This window comes from Crinia signifera, chromosome 6 (genome assembly GCF_055691185.1).
Source record: "Crinia signifera chromosome 6, ASM5569118v1, whole genome shotgun sequence".
Lineage (NCBI taxonomy): Eukaryota > Metazoa > Chordata > Amphibia > Anura > Myobatrachidae > Crinia > Crinia signifera.
This window is the reverse complement of record NC_139222.1, coordinates 140,590,861-140,610,293: the sequence shown is the minus strand read 5'-3', so window position 1 is coordinate 140,610,293 and position 19,433 is coordinate 140,590,861. Positions and strand designations below refer to the sequence as shown.

The 19,433-nt window shown below is 40.5% G+C and overlaps 1 protein-coding gene across 1 annotated transcript in view; it reads right to left on the bottom strand.

Annotated features, from left to right (window-relative positions):
• Positions 1–1,575: 1,575 nt before the first annotated feature.
• Positions 1,576–19,433, bottom strand: part of DBF4B (DBF4B-CDC7 kinase regulatory subunit) — a 31,822-nt gene continuing 13,964 nt past the window's right edge. Inside the window, 9 exon segments of the mRNA XM_083147440.1 lie at positions 1,576–2,857; positions 2,859–4,235; positions 16,824–16,927; positions 17,001–17,097; positions 18,322–18,441; positions 18,583–18,628; positions 18,713–18,749; positions 18,855–18,901; positions 19,240–19,300. Coding sequence (XP_083003566.1) covers positions 2,785–2,857; positions 2,859–4,235; positions 16,824–16,927; positions 17,001–17,097; positions 18,322–18,441; positions 18,583–18,628; positions 18,713–18,749; positions 18,855–18,901; positions 19,240–19,300 — 1,962 coding nt within the window. The 3' untranslated portion in view covers positions 1,576–2,784.

The window sequence follows — 19,433 nt, the reverse complement described above, 5'->3', positions numbered from 1 at the left end:
TACTACATAGTGAAATTGCTGGCGTGACTTCTGGCTTGCCGTGCGATTCGATCTCTGATGCAATGGCATAGAACGTCCGTCAACCGAGTGTAAACACCATAAGATTCAATTGCTATGCAATCTTTGCTATCTCAAGTGCTATTTAAATACAATTCATACCATCTACATTCAATCTGCACTATATAGTCATTGCTGCACTGTCTATTTGGCTTTTCGAGTTCAGCTGAACGGGAGCGCGCATCGGCATCGAATTGGGATAGAAAGCTTAAAAACATGTTTTATCTCCATCTGATGTCTACACGATCCCGATTCAATTTTGACTATATACTCAAAATTGAATGTCAAATTGTACCGTGTGTACACAGCATAACTGTTGATTAGTATTGGAAACCTAGTAAAGCATGCAATGGCTCTCACCTGAAGATCCGTTGGGAGGTCCCCAGAATCTTGCCATAACCTACTGTATGTTTGACAGGATAGATAGCAAGACATATTTTTTAATTATGTACATAATTATATTGCAAAGTACTACTATTACAACAGTCAAAATATACATTTAGCCTGTAACAACATTACATGCCTATCACTGTCACAGTTTGAAGCACTACCTATTTGTATGCTTTGAGTCCAAATTGCACTCGATATTTTTAGTTATATAAAGTAATTCTAATAACAGGATTCAACAGAATATGGAATGTCAGAAACACTAGGCCATTATTTGAGGCTTACAGCCTATATACTTTGTCGTGTAGTTGATACATTGTTGGTGGTAGTGTGTGTGTGTGTGTGCAAATGTTATTGTTCAATAATATTACAAAATCACCACAGAACAATTATTACCGTCTTGTGCATAGGTATATATTATATACAAGCAGATACCACGCACAAAACTGGCCATGATCTAGCTTCCACTGCCCATTTTTAAATTGGTTGTGGCCCAGCTACAAGCAGCACATTTATGATAAATAAAACCATCTTGTGACACCTCAGCTGACAGCAGAGTGATTAGCGGCATATCAGCCCAGCAGTGGGCAGCTGAAAGAGCCGACAGCGATTGCGTTCTACTTTGTTGTATGCCGGATCCTGCACCCGCAGCACTGCCACTTGCCTCCTTTTAATGTGCACACTCAGAGAAGGCAAGCTGCAGAACCATGTGTGTGGGAGCGCCATCTCATTAAGAAAAGAGCCGCATGTGGCTTAAGAGCCATGAGTTGGACACCCCTGGTCTGGTGTATAAAATAAAAAATATACACTAGTATGCCAAGAAGTGGGAGGCAGAATAAAACTTAATGTATTCACAAGCTAAAAACACTAATTACTACAAAATCTATAGATATTAGGAAACCATGGCTGAGATTTGACCATGCAGAAAAAAAAAAAAGGCAAAAATAAACATAAAAAACACTAATACCAACAGGTGATTGGAAACAATTACATTTTCTTAATGAACATTTACGGAATATCAGAACTTTTATTGTAAAGCTATAAACATTACTTCTAACATATGTTTCTACTATAGGATTGCCTTCTTGTAAAAAGAGAAATTAAGTAAAAAAAAAATAAATAAATAAATACTTAAAGAGAATAAGAAATTTATTTGTATTACATGTTCATACGGTGGAGACAGAAATGGAATATTAATAATGCATTCATAATAATAACCTGTAGTCTACATCTATCACAGCTGCATGTTTGTGTGCAGATTATTCAGGAGAATACAGGCTATCGATTCACTTGAAACCAAATGACATCATTGACAAGAAATAGAGAGCACTGCAGCAATATATCTGGTTACTAGTGAATTGGTAAGCTACATGCTCACGATTATTAATTCAGCTAACCAATGAGAATTTTACATAAGTTAAAATGAAGCCTGCTATACCAAAGTTGCAAAAAACAAAAACTACCCACAAAAAAACAAATAAATAAAATAATAAAAACTAACAAGCATTTCTTTCTTTGTACATATGCATTCAGTGCAACTGGTTTACATTACTAAAAATGCATGTGCCATAGTTCCAAGCATGATAAATAGGAGTCTGACTTGGAGCACAGTCATAGCAGTGGTCACTAATGGCCCAATGGTTTCTTAAGTCACCCAAACAATAGTGCAATGAAATTGAAAAACTGTTGCCTTGACTAGTGCAGTTCAGTTTCCCTACTTGGAGTTATTAAAAAAAGAACGCTGACCCAAATCAAATTCTGTATAAAAGTAACATATAAACCACTTGTTTCCTTAAAATATAGTAGTTTCTTGCTGACTACATATGCAAGTCATATAATAGGCACTGTATTCATGCTTCCGCCATATGGGAATCATCCTTTAGCCCACTAAACAGATCCTGGTGAAAGTCCCTTTGTTTTATATAAGGCTGACTAGGTCTCGTCATTACGAAGTTGCATTCCTCGATTTGACAGAGCACTGAATACCCCTATTCTTATAGGTCTGCAGTGATCAGATTTGTTAAAAGCATCTAGAACTTGGCAGGATCAGGAGACTGACATTTAAAAGGCTGCCAGAACTTCTCCAAGCCATTAAGAGTCATTAAGATGCAGTTAATAGCTGTGGGAAGAAGCAGAGGGCTCACCGAGAAAACATCATCCCGGAAAGTGCAGAAAGGAGGGAGCAAGAGACATAAAATATGTAGTGTAATGGACACAATGGAAACAAGACAAAAATAGACTAGGAAAAAAAAATGCAGCACTACAGGAGGATAGAAAAGATAGATACCAATGGAGAGGTCACAAATTACAAGTCTTATTTGCTCAGGTCACCATCTCCTGTCAAGATGCCACCTCCTGAGGATTCAGGTCATAAGAGGAGTGTGGCAGTGTCACCATCTGTGTAGTGGTGGGTTTGGTCATGGGCCAACACAGAGTAGAGCCGCTTGGCATACTTGCTCTTACTCAGATTGATCTGGGCTGTCCTCAGGTCTCCATAATGAGCAGTTTGTTGAGGTACATTATACTGCTGCGTAGGAAGCTGAGAATCCCAGTCTGAATCAGATGAGGCATTGTACTGTATAAGCTTCGGATTGAAGCAGGAAGTGTGGAAAGGGTCTGCATCAACTGTAATAGCACTGCTGTTCTTTACCATACAATCTGTAAAAACAGGCAATGTTGGCCATTGTCCTGCATTGGGAAACTCGTGAAGTACCCACACAGGTGCTGACTGCAACTGGCAAGGTTGTCTTTTGGCTGGTGGGTGGCTTGGAGACCAGCAGTGCTTACGTTTACCTCTGAACCAATCTGTTTTAGCAGATTGTTGACCTTGGTCTTGTGAGTCAGTCAAATTAACCGGAGATGCACTGCTGGATGTGACCATTTCGTTATTTGCTGGAGTTTGATGTACAGGTACAATGGTTAATTTATCCAGGGCTAAACAATTACTCAACTCTGTATGCAACCCATAGGAAGCAGTCAAACAAGGCTCATTCTGCACTTCAGCAAACCGCAGATTTTCATGCAACTCAACTGCAGAATCCATTACGGAGATCACAGACACCCCAGTATTAGCCAAGCTCTCTACTGGCAGCTGTGATGAAGTATCCAAATGATGTAGAGTGCATATATTTCCACTAGGTGACCCGGTACACAGTCTTTTACAAAGTTCACCAACTGCACTAAACGGTTCATCCACTACTAATGTAGTGCAATGGTGTGCCGTGGAAGTTATTATTTGAGACTCTGTATCCACTGTAGGAATAGCCTCAACCTGTATTGGCTCATCTGCTACTAGTGCCTGAAGAGGATCTCTGAGGGTTTGGAGAAACAGCTGAGGGTATAAATGATTTGGTGTAACCAATTCTGTATGTTCATCAGTGATCAGAGCTGGATGAATAAACACAGACTGGACAGTGTAGACAGAGGTCATCGCTGTCTCCTCTGTATACAAAGAGACCTCCGTAACATTTCCAAAATGAGAACCACATTCTGTCTCACAGCCTAGTAGTAAAGGTACCTTACTATTAACTTGTGCATTTGCAGTGTTCTCTGGACACCAAGGATCCACTCGGTTTTCTACAGGTAACTTATTTAGCAAAAATGCCTTGTGCTCTTCTGCAGGATTAGCCACAATAGTGTCTAGTGATAGTAGATCAGGCAGCCATCTTTCATTCTCCTCCACAATGTTTTCCATGAACAGACTATTTGGAAAAGCCATATCATGAGCCGCCTTTGTGTCAGATACTGGCGGTTCCTTAACAGTACATGGCATACAGCCTGCAGGTGTAGACCTAAGGATATTTAAATAAAATAAATCTACAATTACTAAAGAACACACCTGAATCCGAATATACAAGTAGAAAACCCAACTTAAGAAAATAAAAAAAATATATAATATAAAAAAGCCACGGTGCAATGGGAATTTGAAAAGCTAAACAAGTCAATAATCATAAAGTTATGTTTTATACTGTACTAAATTGGTCTGTTACAGATAATTTGGCACTAGAATGGCATTAGTAAATACATTCCATTTTAAACTTCACAATTATTGCCCCTTGTCTTACAAAAATAAAGAGTTAAAAAAGGCATGCATTGTTAAGTAAAATGCTTGTATAATGTAAAGTAACATGTGAATATTGGCACATCAAAGTGTTAAATGCTTTGTGCATGTAAAGCGTAATAACACCATACAAAGTAATTTGCAACCTTTTCAATTCAGAAGGTCTCTATGACACAGGTTTAAGATTACCATTCATATCATATTGCTGGAAGAAAGCATCAAGCACCAGTGATAGTGTGTTTGGATATGGGCCAGAGTCAATCGATGTAGAATATGGCGTAATATGGGATCCAGAGTGTTCAATTTCTACATAATGCTTTTGTTACATACAGTTATGCCATGGATGTAAGCTGCATCATATAAAGATTTTTATTTCAGGCTATACTGTATAGCGGTTTTTCCATTTAAAAAAAAAAAATAAAAAAAGTGAAATTAAGTTCTGGAACAGCTGGTAACATGTTTAGAGACATATAAGAAATAGTCTATGGAGACGTCACAGATCATTTATGCCGCAGTGATTCCCAGATTCAGTTATCAAATATACAAGTTACTACAACGCAAACTTTAAATTCAGACTCGTTGAGTTAATCATTGCTATGAACCAGAAAAACACATGTCTTGAAAGAATGCAGCTGAAAACTGACAATGACCACTAGAATAAACAGTAACTGCACTAATAAGAGGGTTACTAACAGAATTTGGAATATCACAATATGGACACATTGGAACTTATGTATTAAAGGTTATAAACCAAATGTTTACTACTCTTTCAAAACTAGATTTCATGGCCATACACTGCTGCTATACATCGCAGTAGTCTATGGCCACCTTAAAATGATGCTGTAGGTTTACATAAAGCAGCTGTAACAGAAGTGATGCAAGCTATCTGCAAGTTGACCATTTGTATGCAATTATTTTCCAAAAACTGGTTAGTATTTTAAAACCACAGGTTCAATCCTACTAAAATAGCAAAATAATCCTATTGCAATTCTAAACATAGCAACAATAATAAATGATCATTGACCTATATTTATATGGTGCCACAAGGTTTCACAGTGCATTACAAAAGACAAAAAAACAGAACCCCCCCCCCCACCCCCCAAAAAAAAAAGACCTAGCATTCAATAGTGCAGATGCAGAACATGGGATACAAGCAATAAGACCATAGTTTTATATGCAGTCCTAATGTCTACAAAAGTTCTGCCAGCTGTTAAATCCAAAGATTTGGTGCACTGTGGGTATGTGGTAAATCACCGTTGTATACATGGAGTTTACCAATTCTATAAAAAGCTCAATATCTCATGTAATTCAAAACTAAGTGCTGTTATACTGGTGTAATAAGAATGCAAACAATAAACATCACAATAAACTTATGGTTCCATCTAAATAGAGAACTGACCTGGTAAAGTTACTAGAATACATCGTAGATGACCAAGAATAAAAGTTAGCACAGCTGATCAAAGCAGAGATGTCATTTATCTACATGCTGAATATCCACCAGACCTCCTGGAGGCAATGTATCCTACATCTCATAAGCAGATAGCCCTAATCCGTCCCTAGCTTTTCCTGCTGAAAGTTTATGTAGGATAGGTAAACATTCATAATGCCAACATAATAGAATATGAACATCTAGTCCCTGGGGCCCCAGCAGTAACCTTACTTTTTCCCAGTAGCGTCTTTCAGGTCAAACTAGTTATGTTACTGTGTGTTCCAGCTAAGTCAACGGATGCAATAGTGTTCCAATAAGTACAGTCCCTGTTTCCCTAATACTCCCATCCACAGCATAACCTAATGTCAGCATGTCACATATGAACATTCTGATAGTCAAGTGTTATGGTCAACCTAATGACTACATTCCTTTGAAGACATGAAAAGGAACAAACAAAAGGAAAGGACCCTGTAAAACAGACAACAGAATAACTTATTTCTTTCGTCTATACATCGTTCATAATTCTTAGACTCCACATTAATAAATGTCCCAAGTGTACGACCATACATAAATTCAGATTGCATTCAAAGACAGAATTTGAGCTAAGCTATTTTTGCAAGTCAACAGGAACATCGAAGTACAGGGAGTAATAAGCCTCAAATTGACATTAACCATTGGTCAGATCCATCATGACTACATCCATATAATTATGATGCCATAAGTGTACCTCACAACGTCCAACATTTAGGACATTCCCACAAAAATTGAGAAACAAGATCTAAGCCCAAATATGCAGTTATTAAAATAACAGTCTTAAACACAGGACTGCCATACCACAGAGCAGGCATTCCAAACCTTGATCCACATGGCACACTAATATTGCAGTTTTTAATTACCCTGGCTTGAGCACAGATGGTTCAATTAAAGTAAATGTGGTACTAATTAAAATCACCTGTGCTCAAACATGGATATCACTAAAATCTGGACTTTTAGTGTACCTTGAGGACCGAGGTTGGGATTACATGCCATAGAAGCACAGATCAAACATACTCTCTCTTTTGCTCATAATAGAGTGTACACTATGCTGGCCATTGTTGGACCACCACATATATTGCTTATACTCTATTTTGTATTATTAGAGCGAGAATCTGCTAAATCAAATCATGGATGGTTATAGAGCCTATGTGCACCAGAGTAGTTGCAGTATGGATTCTCCTCAAAATACTTATACATTACTCACACTGGGGAACGCATAAGCAGTATTTTGTGTATTAAAACTTGGGAAATGTCACTTCAGTTGTACAATATGCTTGGGCAAATAAATAAGTCACTTACCGCATATGTAGATCGTGCGGATGGTATGAGCTATTTAATGGAGCATAGAAAAGGTGGTTTATAGAGCCCTCAGGAAGGATTAAAACAGCGTACATATTAAGTAGCAGCCAGTCTATATTAAGATCCAAATGTCTTCATCAAACAAGGTATGATGTGTTGTAGGTGTGCGTCTCACCCTATCAGTCAGAGACGAGCGTGAAGCAAAATCTAATATATATATATATATATATATATATATATATATATATATATATATATATATATATATATATATATATATATATATATATATATATATAGATAGAGATCCGTAGTGGATGGCACTCTCGTATCGACTTAATAAGTCAGGCCGGTGCCCTCCATGATACCTCCGCTCGGGGAGTCACTGTATAGGGGTCCAATTAGTACCCTGATGACGAAAAATTAAAGGTTTTTCGAAACGTTGGAATTCACGTTGCTGTCTACTTGAATTTATTGCCGTGAGTGCCGCCTAATTGGATATATATATATATATATATATATATATTTATTTTTTTCCTTTTATCGATCGGCACTCCTTAAATAAGTATGATAGTTTTGTGCTTGGGTGCTAGTCAGAGTGTGCACACACACACACCATACAATCACAGGTTTTCGAGCTTGAAAACGGTTAAGTAAAACCGAAACGTTGCCCCCGGACATTACTGTCTGTGTGTCTATTTCTTTCAAAGTCCTGCGAGTGCCGCCGATAACCTGTGAGAAATATATATATATATATTCTCTATATCACTTGTAGCGGCGGCACTCACGCAATAAATCAAACAGGAGACTTGGCTGTCACCAACGTTTCCAAGCCAGTGCGGCTTCTTTATCAAGGTGTAGAAGACTTCGTTGTTGACAGTTAAGTCTCCTGTTTGATTTATTGCGCGAGTGCCGCCGCTACAAGTACATATCTAGACCAGGCTGTGGGTCACAGCCTGTTCAAGGACGGCACCACGACAAATGGACTTTGTCTTTATTGCCTGGGAGTGCCACTGACACCTAGCTATATATTACAGTATGGTGCAAAACAGCATTGTTATAGGCCACATATTACTAAGGAAAAAAAAAAAAAAAATATATATATATATATATATATATATATATATATATATATATATATATATATATATATATATATATATATATATATATATATATAACACACACCTTTGTCCTGCTCATTTGTTTTTCCAAGTAACTACATTGCATCATTAATACAATTTGTATTGAGCTGATTTTGTTGAATACTAGCCAGTACCATTAGCATCATCGCCGATCCATTACGTTTACATCAGTGATGGCCTGTTTTGTTATTACATTTCTTCAAAAACTCTGTGGCTGCACTAACAAATGGTTTAACTCTGGAACAGCTGAGCAGAGACCAGAAAGAAAGTTTATACTACTTATAGGTGTCAGAGTGACTTCCCGAAGCCATATTTAAAATCATTAACAGAAATTAGGTAGGTCTATCATAAGGAGATTAAATATAGGTATAGTTCTACTGCTTGAAGAACTTCCTTCCCCTCAAACTGCCACTTTGTAGGTGTCAATACAGGGGCAAATTAAAGTCTGACCCAGTACAGCTGCATCTTTTTATATCTTTGCAATACCCTTGACATTAGGGGTGACATTTAATGAGATGTTTTTTTGGGCGATTTTTTTCCAGCAAAAATGTCTGAAATCGCACGGTTTTCTGAAATTGCATATTTAAGGAGATGCGAAAAACTGCAAAAAACCATGCATTTTGCAGTTAATTTCGCAGGGTGCGATTTTTAGTAACGCCGGAACTCGCATCCAGATGTTTTTCATTCTAAAGCAGGCTTGTCCAACATGCGGCCCTCCAGCTGCTGTGAAACTACACATCCCAGAATGCCTTGCCTTCCTTTTAGCATTTCCTAATAGCAAAACTGTGGCAAAGCATGATGGGACTTGTAGTTTCACAACATCTGGAGGGCCACAGGTTGGACATGCCTGCTCTAAAGTATACAAATCGCATATTTGTAATCTGGAAACCGCACTCCCCCAAGTACCCTGTCTAAGGCTGACCAGCCATGGTGCTCATGGTACGGCCGGGGGACCTTATGTAAAAAGTGTCCCCCGGCTGTGGCATGACACCGCGGGCTGTTGGAGCCTGGTGCTGGTTTCAAAATACGGAGGGACTGCCAGATTTTTTGTCCCCTGTATTTTTGGAACCAGGACCGGTCCAAGAGTCCGGAGCTGATTTCAGAAATACGGGGGACCCCTACGCTTTTTGTCCCCCATATTTTTAGAACCAGGTCCGGCTCAATGAGCCCTGGGCTGGTTATGTTCAGGAGGGGGGACCTCATGCCATTTTTTTTTTAACAAAAAGCCGAACATTTCCTCAAATTCGCACATTTCATTTTCGGGACTAAAAAAAAAAAAAAAAAAAATATCACAGATTATCGCACCTATTTGCCCGGATTTCTCATTCCATTAAATATGCGTATTCGGGGAAAAAACCCGCGATTTTTAAAAGTGCGATAAGTTGCATTTTGGAAAGTGACCAAAAATCGCGTCCGGTTAAATGCCACCCCTTGTGTTCTTCTGAGGTGTCCACCGGTTGCAGTGCAAGTCTGCAATGTTTAGATTCAGGTCAGTAAGTAAATCTATATTTAAAAAAAAGGAAATGAAAAAAAAATAAAAATAAATTGCACTGCAGGTGGGGCAGATCTAATGTGCAGAGAATTTCGATTTCACTGGGTTATATATATATATATATTTTTTGTCATCAAGTCCAGTGCTGTGGCAGCTGCTGGCATGTCGGTACTTATGTAATATCTGGGCTCCCATTTTTTTTTGAGACAGCGTCCGCTCGCCACGCTTCGGGCACGGTGGCTCGCCACACTATATAAAATCAACTCCGTGCGTAGTTGGATAGTAGGGGTATGAAAAAATGGGGTGCATTTAACATGGGAGCCCAGATAATACATAAGTACCGGCATGTCTCTTGCCCTGTTCTCCCATAAATAGACTGCAGCTTCTATTCACAGATGCGTAAAGCAGCGATTGACAGGGGCCTGCCACATTACATCCCCCATCACCGCTTCATTATAGCCCGAAGGTGAGAGTGTTGAGAATACCGGACTGTTAGGGAGGGGAGGTATGTTAAGGAGGAAAGCAAGATGAGAAGGAACAAAAAAAAAAAAATGGGTTAGAGGTTATTAAACATAGTCCTGAAATCTTGAGTTAGGGTTGCATTCTGACCTGGTGGTATTCAGGTGCATTATGGATGCCTGATCTCGGAGTAGCAGCTGGAGATGCATTTGAGTAAGATAGTAATCCACTGTCAACTGAGACATACATGGTCTCTGATGACCCAAAAGCTTGGTGTGATACTGGCCATGGTAATGGCTTTCTTAGGTAGACTCAACACGTGAAACAGAGGACGCTCATAAATATCCCTGTTTGCATGAATAGTTGCTGGGCCACCTGGCTGTCTTTAAAATGGTCACAGGCCTGTCATATTCCATAGGCTCTGCCTTCCAACTTGTCCTGGAACCAACTGAGGAAGGACGTGCGATGCTCGGTAAGAATGCCTTTTTTTGGACATGTGATTAGAGGCAAGCACGGTCTGCAACCGTGGTTGTAACCAAGGTTTAGTACTTGGGATGAGTTATCTTGAGTAACATAAAAAGGGGAAGCTAGTCTGTCCTGTGGTGTGTTATGTAGGCTAGAAAGTGCTACCAAGAGATCATTCTTTTTCAAATAGGTGCTTTGATGAGCAAAATAGCCGTTAGTCCATTGACGTGTAGGGAATGGGATCATTCGTCAGACTGCATTTAGGTCTACAGTCATTAGGTCGACTGGAAGGAAGGTCGACCTGACTTAAGGTCGACATGGGCCAAGGTCGACATGACGAAGGTCGACTGGTCATAAGGTCAACATGGGTTTTTCACTGGTTTTTGATCCGAATGTCGACACAGTCGACATGGACACAGTTGGCAATGAGAACCGGACCCTCGCATCGCTCGCTATGCTTCGGGCACGGTGCCTCGCTGCGCTCGGCACACTATTTTATTCTCCCACCACGCCTTAGTGGATGGTAGGGCATGAAATACCGCCTGTCGGCATATGTCGGCTCAAAAAACAGTGAAAAACCCATGTCGACCTTATGACCAGTCGACCTTCCTCATGTCGACCTTTATGCAAATTCGACCTTAAGTCATGTCGACCTTGGCCCATGTCGACCTTCCTTCCAGTCGACCTAGTGGGGTCGACCTAATGACTGTAGACCTAAGTTCATTCTAATAGATGACCGCATCCCACGTGTAGATAGGAGTAGAATGCTGAGAATGTAGAATGATCAAAACATTTTGAACTCTGCTTGTGAACAGTGAGGCAGTTATTTTAGCTTGTTAATGACAGTGTTGCTGGAAAAAGTGGGTAAGATTCCACGAGTACTAGGTATTCTTTATCCCTCCATTCAAAAATAATAGCAGTAATGGCCACAGGTAGGTATGGAACTTGTGGATGCGAAGGATCATTAGGCTAAATGTACCTTAAGGGCTGTGGCATGGCCACAAAGAACTTTTTTTCTCTCAATATCAGTAAATATGCTGCAATCCTCTGGCCCTGCAATTGGGGCCTCCAGACCTGGGTGCTCTTGGAGCCATTCCTTTGTGTAGTACTTTTGTAAGGTGTAGGATAGGACTAATCTTTAACATCTCAAGATGATGACTTGGACAGATTCGGTTGTCCTTTGTCCCATGACAAAGAACAGAGGTAAATCCTGGGGAAGCTCTTTGAAGGACTGGGCAAGGACAGGACAATTCGAGTTAGACTTTGGTAAACTACCTGCCAAAGATTCTCGTTCCTCCATGCAGGCATAGTACAGGATTTGCATGGGCATCATATCATAGTCAACCTGTAGGGATTCAGAGTAAAATAGGAATGTTGCGAAGGGACTATCAGTCATGATCCGTTCTTTGCCACACTTGTAGACTAAGTCTAGGTAGTATCTCTAACTTAAGCATCATCCTTTGAATGCAGACAGATGCATTGTGCATTGACTTTATCATCGTGCTGAGTGGTTGGTGATATCTAAACAATGACAGGCAGTCCTTAAATAGTGAAACTTGCGACAGGCAACCACCACCGCTCGCGATGAGCGACATATCGCTCAGTGTCCAGTTTGCATCAGCGACCAGAGATGGTCGCTAATGCAAAAGAAACTGCCGGGGGAGCCTGGCAGTGGAAATCAGCTGGGCGCAGGAGCATGTTCCTGCGATCAGCGATCACTACGGGGGTAAAAACGGGAGCGCGCACCCGGCGATATATCGCCGGTGCACTCTCCCATCGTGGGCAATATGGTCGCTCAGCGACCATATTTCCAGTGATATTACACAAAATCGCCCTGTACGCACCTTAAGCTTTTCCACCGGTGGAGGCATTTGATTGATGATTGAACCAGCTTAACTCCAGTCTGTGAGGTGACCAACATATGGAATTCCCTGAACACTTTATCTGCATTTGTCTGGGTTATGCTTTAAGTCAGGCATGTCCAAACTATGGCCCTCCAGATGTTGTGAAACTACTAGTCCCATCATGCCTTGCTACAGTTTTGCTATTAGGGAATGCTAAAACTATGGCACTAGGCATGCTGGGATGTGTAGTTTTACAACATCTGGAGGGCCACAGTTTGGACATGCCTGCTTTAAGTTAATAGAGCAGATTCATTCCCTTACCTGGCTCCGTCACATCATGCTCTTTCATGTTAAGGTGCCAGATAAGAATGCTGCTAATCTCACATGGCTACCCTGCAAACAGCTGTTCCATACACAATTGAAACCCCTCACTGCCAGTAGTGAGAGCGTATGGCATGCGTAAGAAGGCATCTATCCCAAGAGGTGTTACAAGCGGAGTGAAGAGTGACTGTTCTTTAGCATCTAATTTGCTGAAGACTTTGTTTTCAGTCATGTCAACAATGACTCCTTCTATAGCTCTCATTGGGTATTGGGATCTTAGTAGGGCTTTATCGAGGTGCCGTCAATATTTTCACCTTGTGGCTGTAGTGATATCAGGAGGTAGATCCATTTGGTCCCCTGCTTTTTCAAATTCTATTGAAAAATCTCCTCCTCTCAAGTTTGTGTGGGTTTTTGCCAGCACATTCTATAAGGCAGTCCGAGTTACATTCTAACATCACCAACTACTATGTGTAATTGTAACGGTGCACATGTGTATTGTATGATGGCAGTGCCCATGGTCTTAATATTTTGACTCGTATGCCACAAACTTTACCAGTGTCTGGGTGTCAAATGGATATTAAGATTAAAATGGACACTGGTTCCAAATGTAACCACAGTGTATTGCCACTAGTTTAACCATTAGTCGAAAACTCTCCTTGTATTGCAAAAAGGCCCATACTTTCACAATATAGGACATCAACGATGTGTGAAATGGATTCCTTGTCCACATGAATGGCTTTACACCTCTGCCTCTTTCCCAGTGTCGAAAGTGGCTCACCATGTATCAGTAGTTCTGGATGTGCAAAGTGTTTGCTTGTTGCATTGGGTACAGCATGTCAACAATTGTTAATAGGGCCTGTATTGCATTTGCTTGCACTGTACACTGCATGTTTCCAGACTCCCTACGTAATTTCTTTGTGCCCTTTTCTGATATTTTATGCAAATAGAGTCTAGGATTAAATCCTTTCCCCGTGGTAACTGTACACACAGCGTAACTAGGTTATCCATACAATCCAGTCCCTGATCAGCTCATCTGTTATGGCACCAAAAATTTCATTTCTTTGGTAACAGCCTCAGAGTGGACACCTAAATGGTACATTTTCCTCAATTTTATGGTTTGTGGCTTTAAAGGTATATGTCCATTACGATATTAACAGGCAAACACATATCCCTTCAAACTTGTTAAGTAATAAGTTCCTCAGTCTTCTCCCCTCTGCATATAAGCTGTGCCATATAAGAAACCGTAAATAATATATAAACATGTCTACATTGCCTGTGCACCTGCCAGATTAAGCAACGTATAGGTTTTGCACATTTTTTATAAACAGCCCAGCAATGTGATACATTAAAGATGCTCTCCTGTACTGTACCCATGTATTCAAAACACATGGGAATCAATGCAGTGGAGTCTTTGAGCCGTGTATTCCATGTTCTGACAACATGTAGATGTGTGATTAATCACATATGACTCATGGCCTCCGCATTGATTACCACCACAACTTTACCTCATTCAACATTAGTAACTCGACTGAACAAATCAGGACCACCATTTCCCCATTATGAATTGCCCTTCAAGGCAGGATACACATTTACAGTCGTTCTCAAATGCGGTCCTCAGGGCCCAACCCAGTTCATGTTTTTCAGGTCACCCAGCAGGTGCACAGAAGGGTTACCAATTTTCCTATATTGAAGATCCAAAGGTGACTAGGAAAACAAACTGGGGTCCTGAGGAAACATTTTGAGAACCAGCGATTTAGATACAACACCATTTAGTTACAATAGAGTTGATGCTATAAACAGAGCCGGCCCTAGGCTAAATGATGCCCTAGGCAAGATTTTTGCTGGTGCCCCCTAGCACCGCCACTAGTTCCGCCTCTGACCCTGCTCCCCTTTCCCAGCACCATCAACCCTCATCATAGCAGTCATCATTTTGGTGCCCCTACCTACAATATTTTAAATAGAAACAGTGCACACAATCGGTGCGCAGCCCAAACAGGGCTGGGAAGGGGCATGGCTTCTTGCTGGGAAGGGGCATGGCCACCCAATAGTACCCCCAATTCAAATTATGCCACACAGTAGTGCAACTTTATTCACATTATATCATGCGATGGTGTCCCTTATTCTCGTTACATCACAGAGTAGTACCACTTTACCTTATGTACATTACTCCTCACATTATTAACATTATACCCGTAGAAAAAAATCCTGAGAAAATATTGTATTTTAAGCATCTCCATGGCCACACTACAACCCAGCACAAAGCAGTGTGTGCTGGGCAGAGGAGAAGAGCTGCAGCTGCTGCTGTCACTTAAGTGGAGGGGGCCCGGGGCCCCCACCGGGCCCATCCATCAGACTTTGGCCTGGGTAATTTGTACCCCCTACCCCTTTCTCTTGGCACCCCTGATAATACCACACAGTAATAACCCTTACACATGACACACATTATTAATGTCCTTATAACCATAATGCCCCTTACACATTATGCCAACCTTTATTAATGCCCTTGATACACATAATGACCATTACACATATGTTGCATATTATTAATGCCCTTACACACATGACACACATAATGCCTGTTACACATATGTCGCACATTATTAATGCATTTATACATGACACACATAATGCCCGTAACACATATGCCGAACACTATTGCACAACCAATTCACCCGCAGACAGCACTTGCACAGCCGCTAACACTGTGACCTCTGCCTCTGCTTGGATACAGATGTTTCCTCATACATCTTGCCTCAATAGGCCATGCAGCTCCTGGCCAGTTCTGCTAACATTGGGTGCCTTTTTCGCTGAAAATTCGTCTTATTTGCATTGTTATGACCAGCACACACAAGGAGCTTCCGATGATTAAAATGATATCTGGCATGAATATATTCGGTGTGCGACTGGCTGTACCTGCATACGGAATACTATGTTACAGTGATTTCCATGAATACACTATTTCATATGCAGATACAGCCTCACTCACACACAGAATATAGGCATGCTGCATATCATTATAATCAGCAGAAGCTGCTGATGCCCCTAGGCTTTTCAAATGCCCTAGGCAATTGCCTAGTTTGCCTATGCCTAAGGCCAGCTCTGGCTATAAAAAGGTTACATATTTTTACATTTCTTTATTAAAAAGGCATTTTACGCATTCAAGCAATGGACCTATAAACTGAATTAGATAAGACTGTGCACACAAAATAAAATTGGTGGTATCATTTGGCAATCTAAACTGAAAAGCTAGCGTACATGCTTTTTATACAACACCCTGTGGTCACCAATGACTGGTCTGAAACACTCTTTTTCATCAAACATACAATTCACTTCTCATTCCTTTCATCCTTGTTAGGAGTCTACCCCAGGCATTCCCAACCACGGTCCTCAAGGCACACCAACAGTGCCGGTTTTGTAGATATCCAGGCTTGAGCACAGGTTTTTTTTTTCAGTGTGAACGGGTCAACCAGTATCAAAATTCCCAGTTCTCCAACCCTTTTTTTTTTACCAGTGTTTGAGATCCAGGTATGCAGACACGGGTTGACCCATTCGTACTGCAAAAAAACTGTGTTAAAAGACAAATTACCAGGTAGAACTGCTTCACCTGGAAATTTGCCTAAGCAGTGAAAACGGGGTCTGGCTCCGCAGTCCCTGGCATTAAAATGCCAGGTAAAAGACGGGTTGATCAAACTCGCAGTGTGAACACTGCATTAGCTAGCACTGCAACTTTGTATCTATTATGTCTTAGCTCAGTGGCGGAACGGTCAGTGCCTGGACAGTGGGCCACAACGGCAGGACACAGAGCAGAAGGGAAGAACACAGTACTTACTCATTAGGCATTAGATCACAGGCGATATGAGCTGCGAGATCGTCAATGGATTTGTAATTGGAAGCATCTAGCGCAAAGAAGCAGTGCTGTTCGCTAATCAGATGCTAGAGAAAGTGAAAAAATAATCAGTACCTGCTTAACCATACCCTTGCAGCGAGCACTTAAGTCTTTTCTTACCTCACTAAGTTTTGTGTATTCCACCTGACAGCACTCACAGTATCCGCTCTTCTCCCATGCTTGTGGTAGCATACTCCTCTCCACCTCATCTTCCTCACTGAAATAAGAGGGGGGCAGATTAAATTGAAAAACATTTTAGAAAATTGTAATACTTTTCTAATAGACTCGCAAACCACAAATTGGCCTATAAACCACTTCACTACTTTGCAGATCTAAATTTTATAAAGAAACGTCTGGCATTAAAAATTGGGAACCCCACTTCTTCCGACTAGCCTATCCCACCTCCTCCTAAGCTCTTTCGCTCCTCCTATCCTGCCTACCCCTCCATCCGTTCCTACTTATCCTATTGTTTTTTGTTCGTCCACCCACCTCCTTTTAGTCTGTTAAACTCTTATGAGTAGTGCCTTCCTCGCTCAAGTACTCACCCTACCTCTTTACCTCACCAGCGCTCCTGCACCGGTTCTTCCCTTCCTCTACTTCGTCTTCAGTCTCCTCGACAATTTCGACACCTACTTAAGAACTGATGCTGATTTTAGTTCTACCAGCCTGTATGTTACCTTGTAATTTGTTTTTTTGTTTGCTATGGCTGCGGACACTTTGTAGCGCCTTATAAATAAACAAACTACTACTCTACATATGGACTTCATTCTATTTACAAATGGAAACAAGGTGATGGGGAAAAGCTTTGATTATTTGCTTTGATCACCCATGTAACACCAATGCTGCTTTAAGAGACATCAAATGTTTGGGTTTAGTGACAGTTCAGAAAACAAACAAGCATTACTTGTTCGTTTATATGCTACCGACAGAGGCAGCTAAACGTAAAAATAGGTATTTTTTTTGCAATGACAATGTCCATATTGCTGGTGTACTTGATCTATATAAAAAAAAATATATAACACAACACATTGGTGATGTCAGGTACCAGCTACTACTTACGTGATATGAAATTGGTTTCCCCACTGGGTGCTGCATGACACCTGCAAGTGTGCCACAGGTTGGGTGGCCCAGCACCAACCAGAATTATTTTTGGCCAGTGTGATAGTAAAAACCAGCAATGGTGGCTGTTCATCATAAGATGTGTGAACATAGCAGCACAATTTTGTCCCCCAAACCTTCTTGAACCAAGGGACCCTTGAGTAACATTTTTTTTCCATGGCAAGAAGTCCAAAAGTTTGACCTAATTGTATAGGAAACAATTAAACCCCTATAACTTCCTGCAACTTAAATATACATAATTGAAGCTTAATTTAGTATGCTCACCTTTGCCAAATGTGGTATATAGATTGATTTTTGAACATTGCCTATAGAACATGCTCACCCAAGGTTCTGTTCTTTAGGCGTACTGTTGGTACATGTGGTCTCAAATGGGCTCTTGTCTGAAGATATGAATGACAATTCTGGAAAGTTGGTGAAGGAACACTGGAGAGGACGGAACTTTCTGTGAGGATATAGATTTGACAACTTAAGGAAAAAGGAATATATAATAAAAGTGATGGCGAGAAAGGAGGTTAAGATCGGGAAGGTAATACAATACAGGAAGGAATGAAAACTTCAGAGAAGTCTAATTTTAAATACTTACCGGCTATGGTCCTCTATCTTCAAGAATGGGCTTGTAAGTTTACCTACTGTGAAACAAAAAAACAAAATGTCTGAGCCGTTATACGAATAAACGTAAAAAGGAAGACCAGAAAAGTAGTAGTTATACTTGCCTTTTTGCGTCGGTCTGGTACACCCAGATCCCCTCCCCTAAAGGTAAAATACAGTTTTTAATTCAGCTCCAACTAATCATTTTTCTATACACAACATCAAAATCAGCCACACTTTAATGGACCATATTACCACACAATTTACCTCTGCAATCTTATTGTGTGTAGAAAGCTCGCAATAATCTAAAACCTCTTGGGAAGAATGGGTTAAGGAACAAAAGACAAAACAAAAAGCACAATGAAAAAAAAATCTGATCTTCTAATCAATAAACTGGTTACATTATCCGTAAATGATTTCACTAGATTAGATGCATAGAACACCATCTACAGGCCGTGACGGACCACTGCACACACACACAAATGACTAATGTATTCTATTCCACCATTTGACAGTTCTGAAACCGGGAAATGGATTCTACAACACAGCCATGATTATATATCTCAATTTCAGATTGTATAAAAAATAATGTGATTGCTTTATTGAAGAAATATCAGGATCTGTGGGCAACAGGACTGGAAAAAAAGGATACCATCCACATGGAGGATGCAAACGCCCCATGAACGGGCATTGGTCAGCACACTTCTACACTCCTACGAAACAAGAGAAAGGTGGCAACAAGTGATGACAGGGTCAAGTGGGAGACAATATAGAGGAAGTATTGGGAGTATAGACATTAAGAGCACAGGTGGATTGTGTGTAAGAAGTGCAAATGTAAAGTAGGCA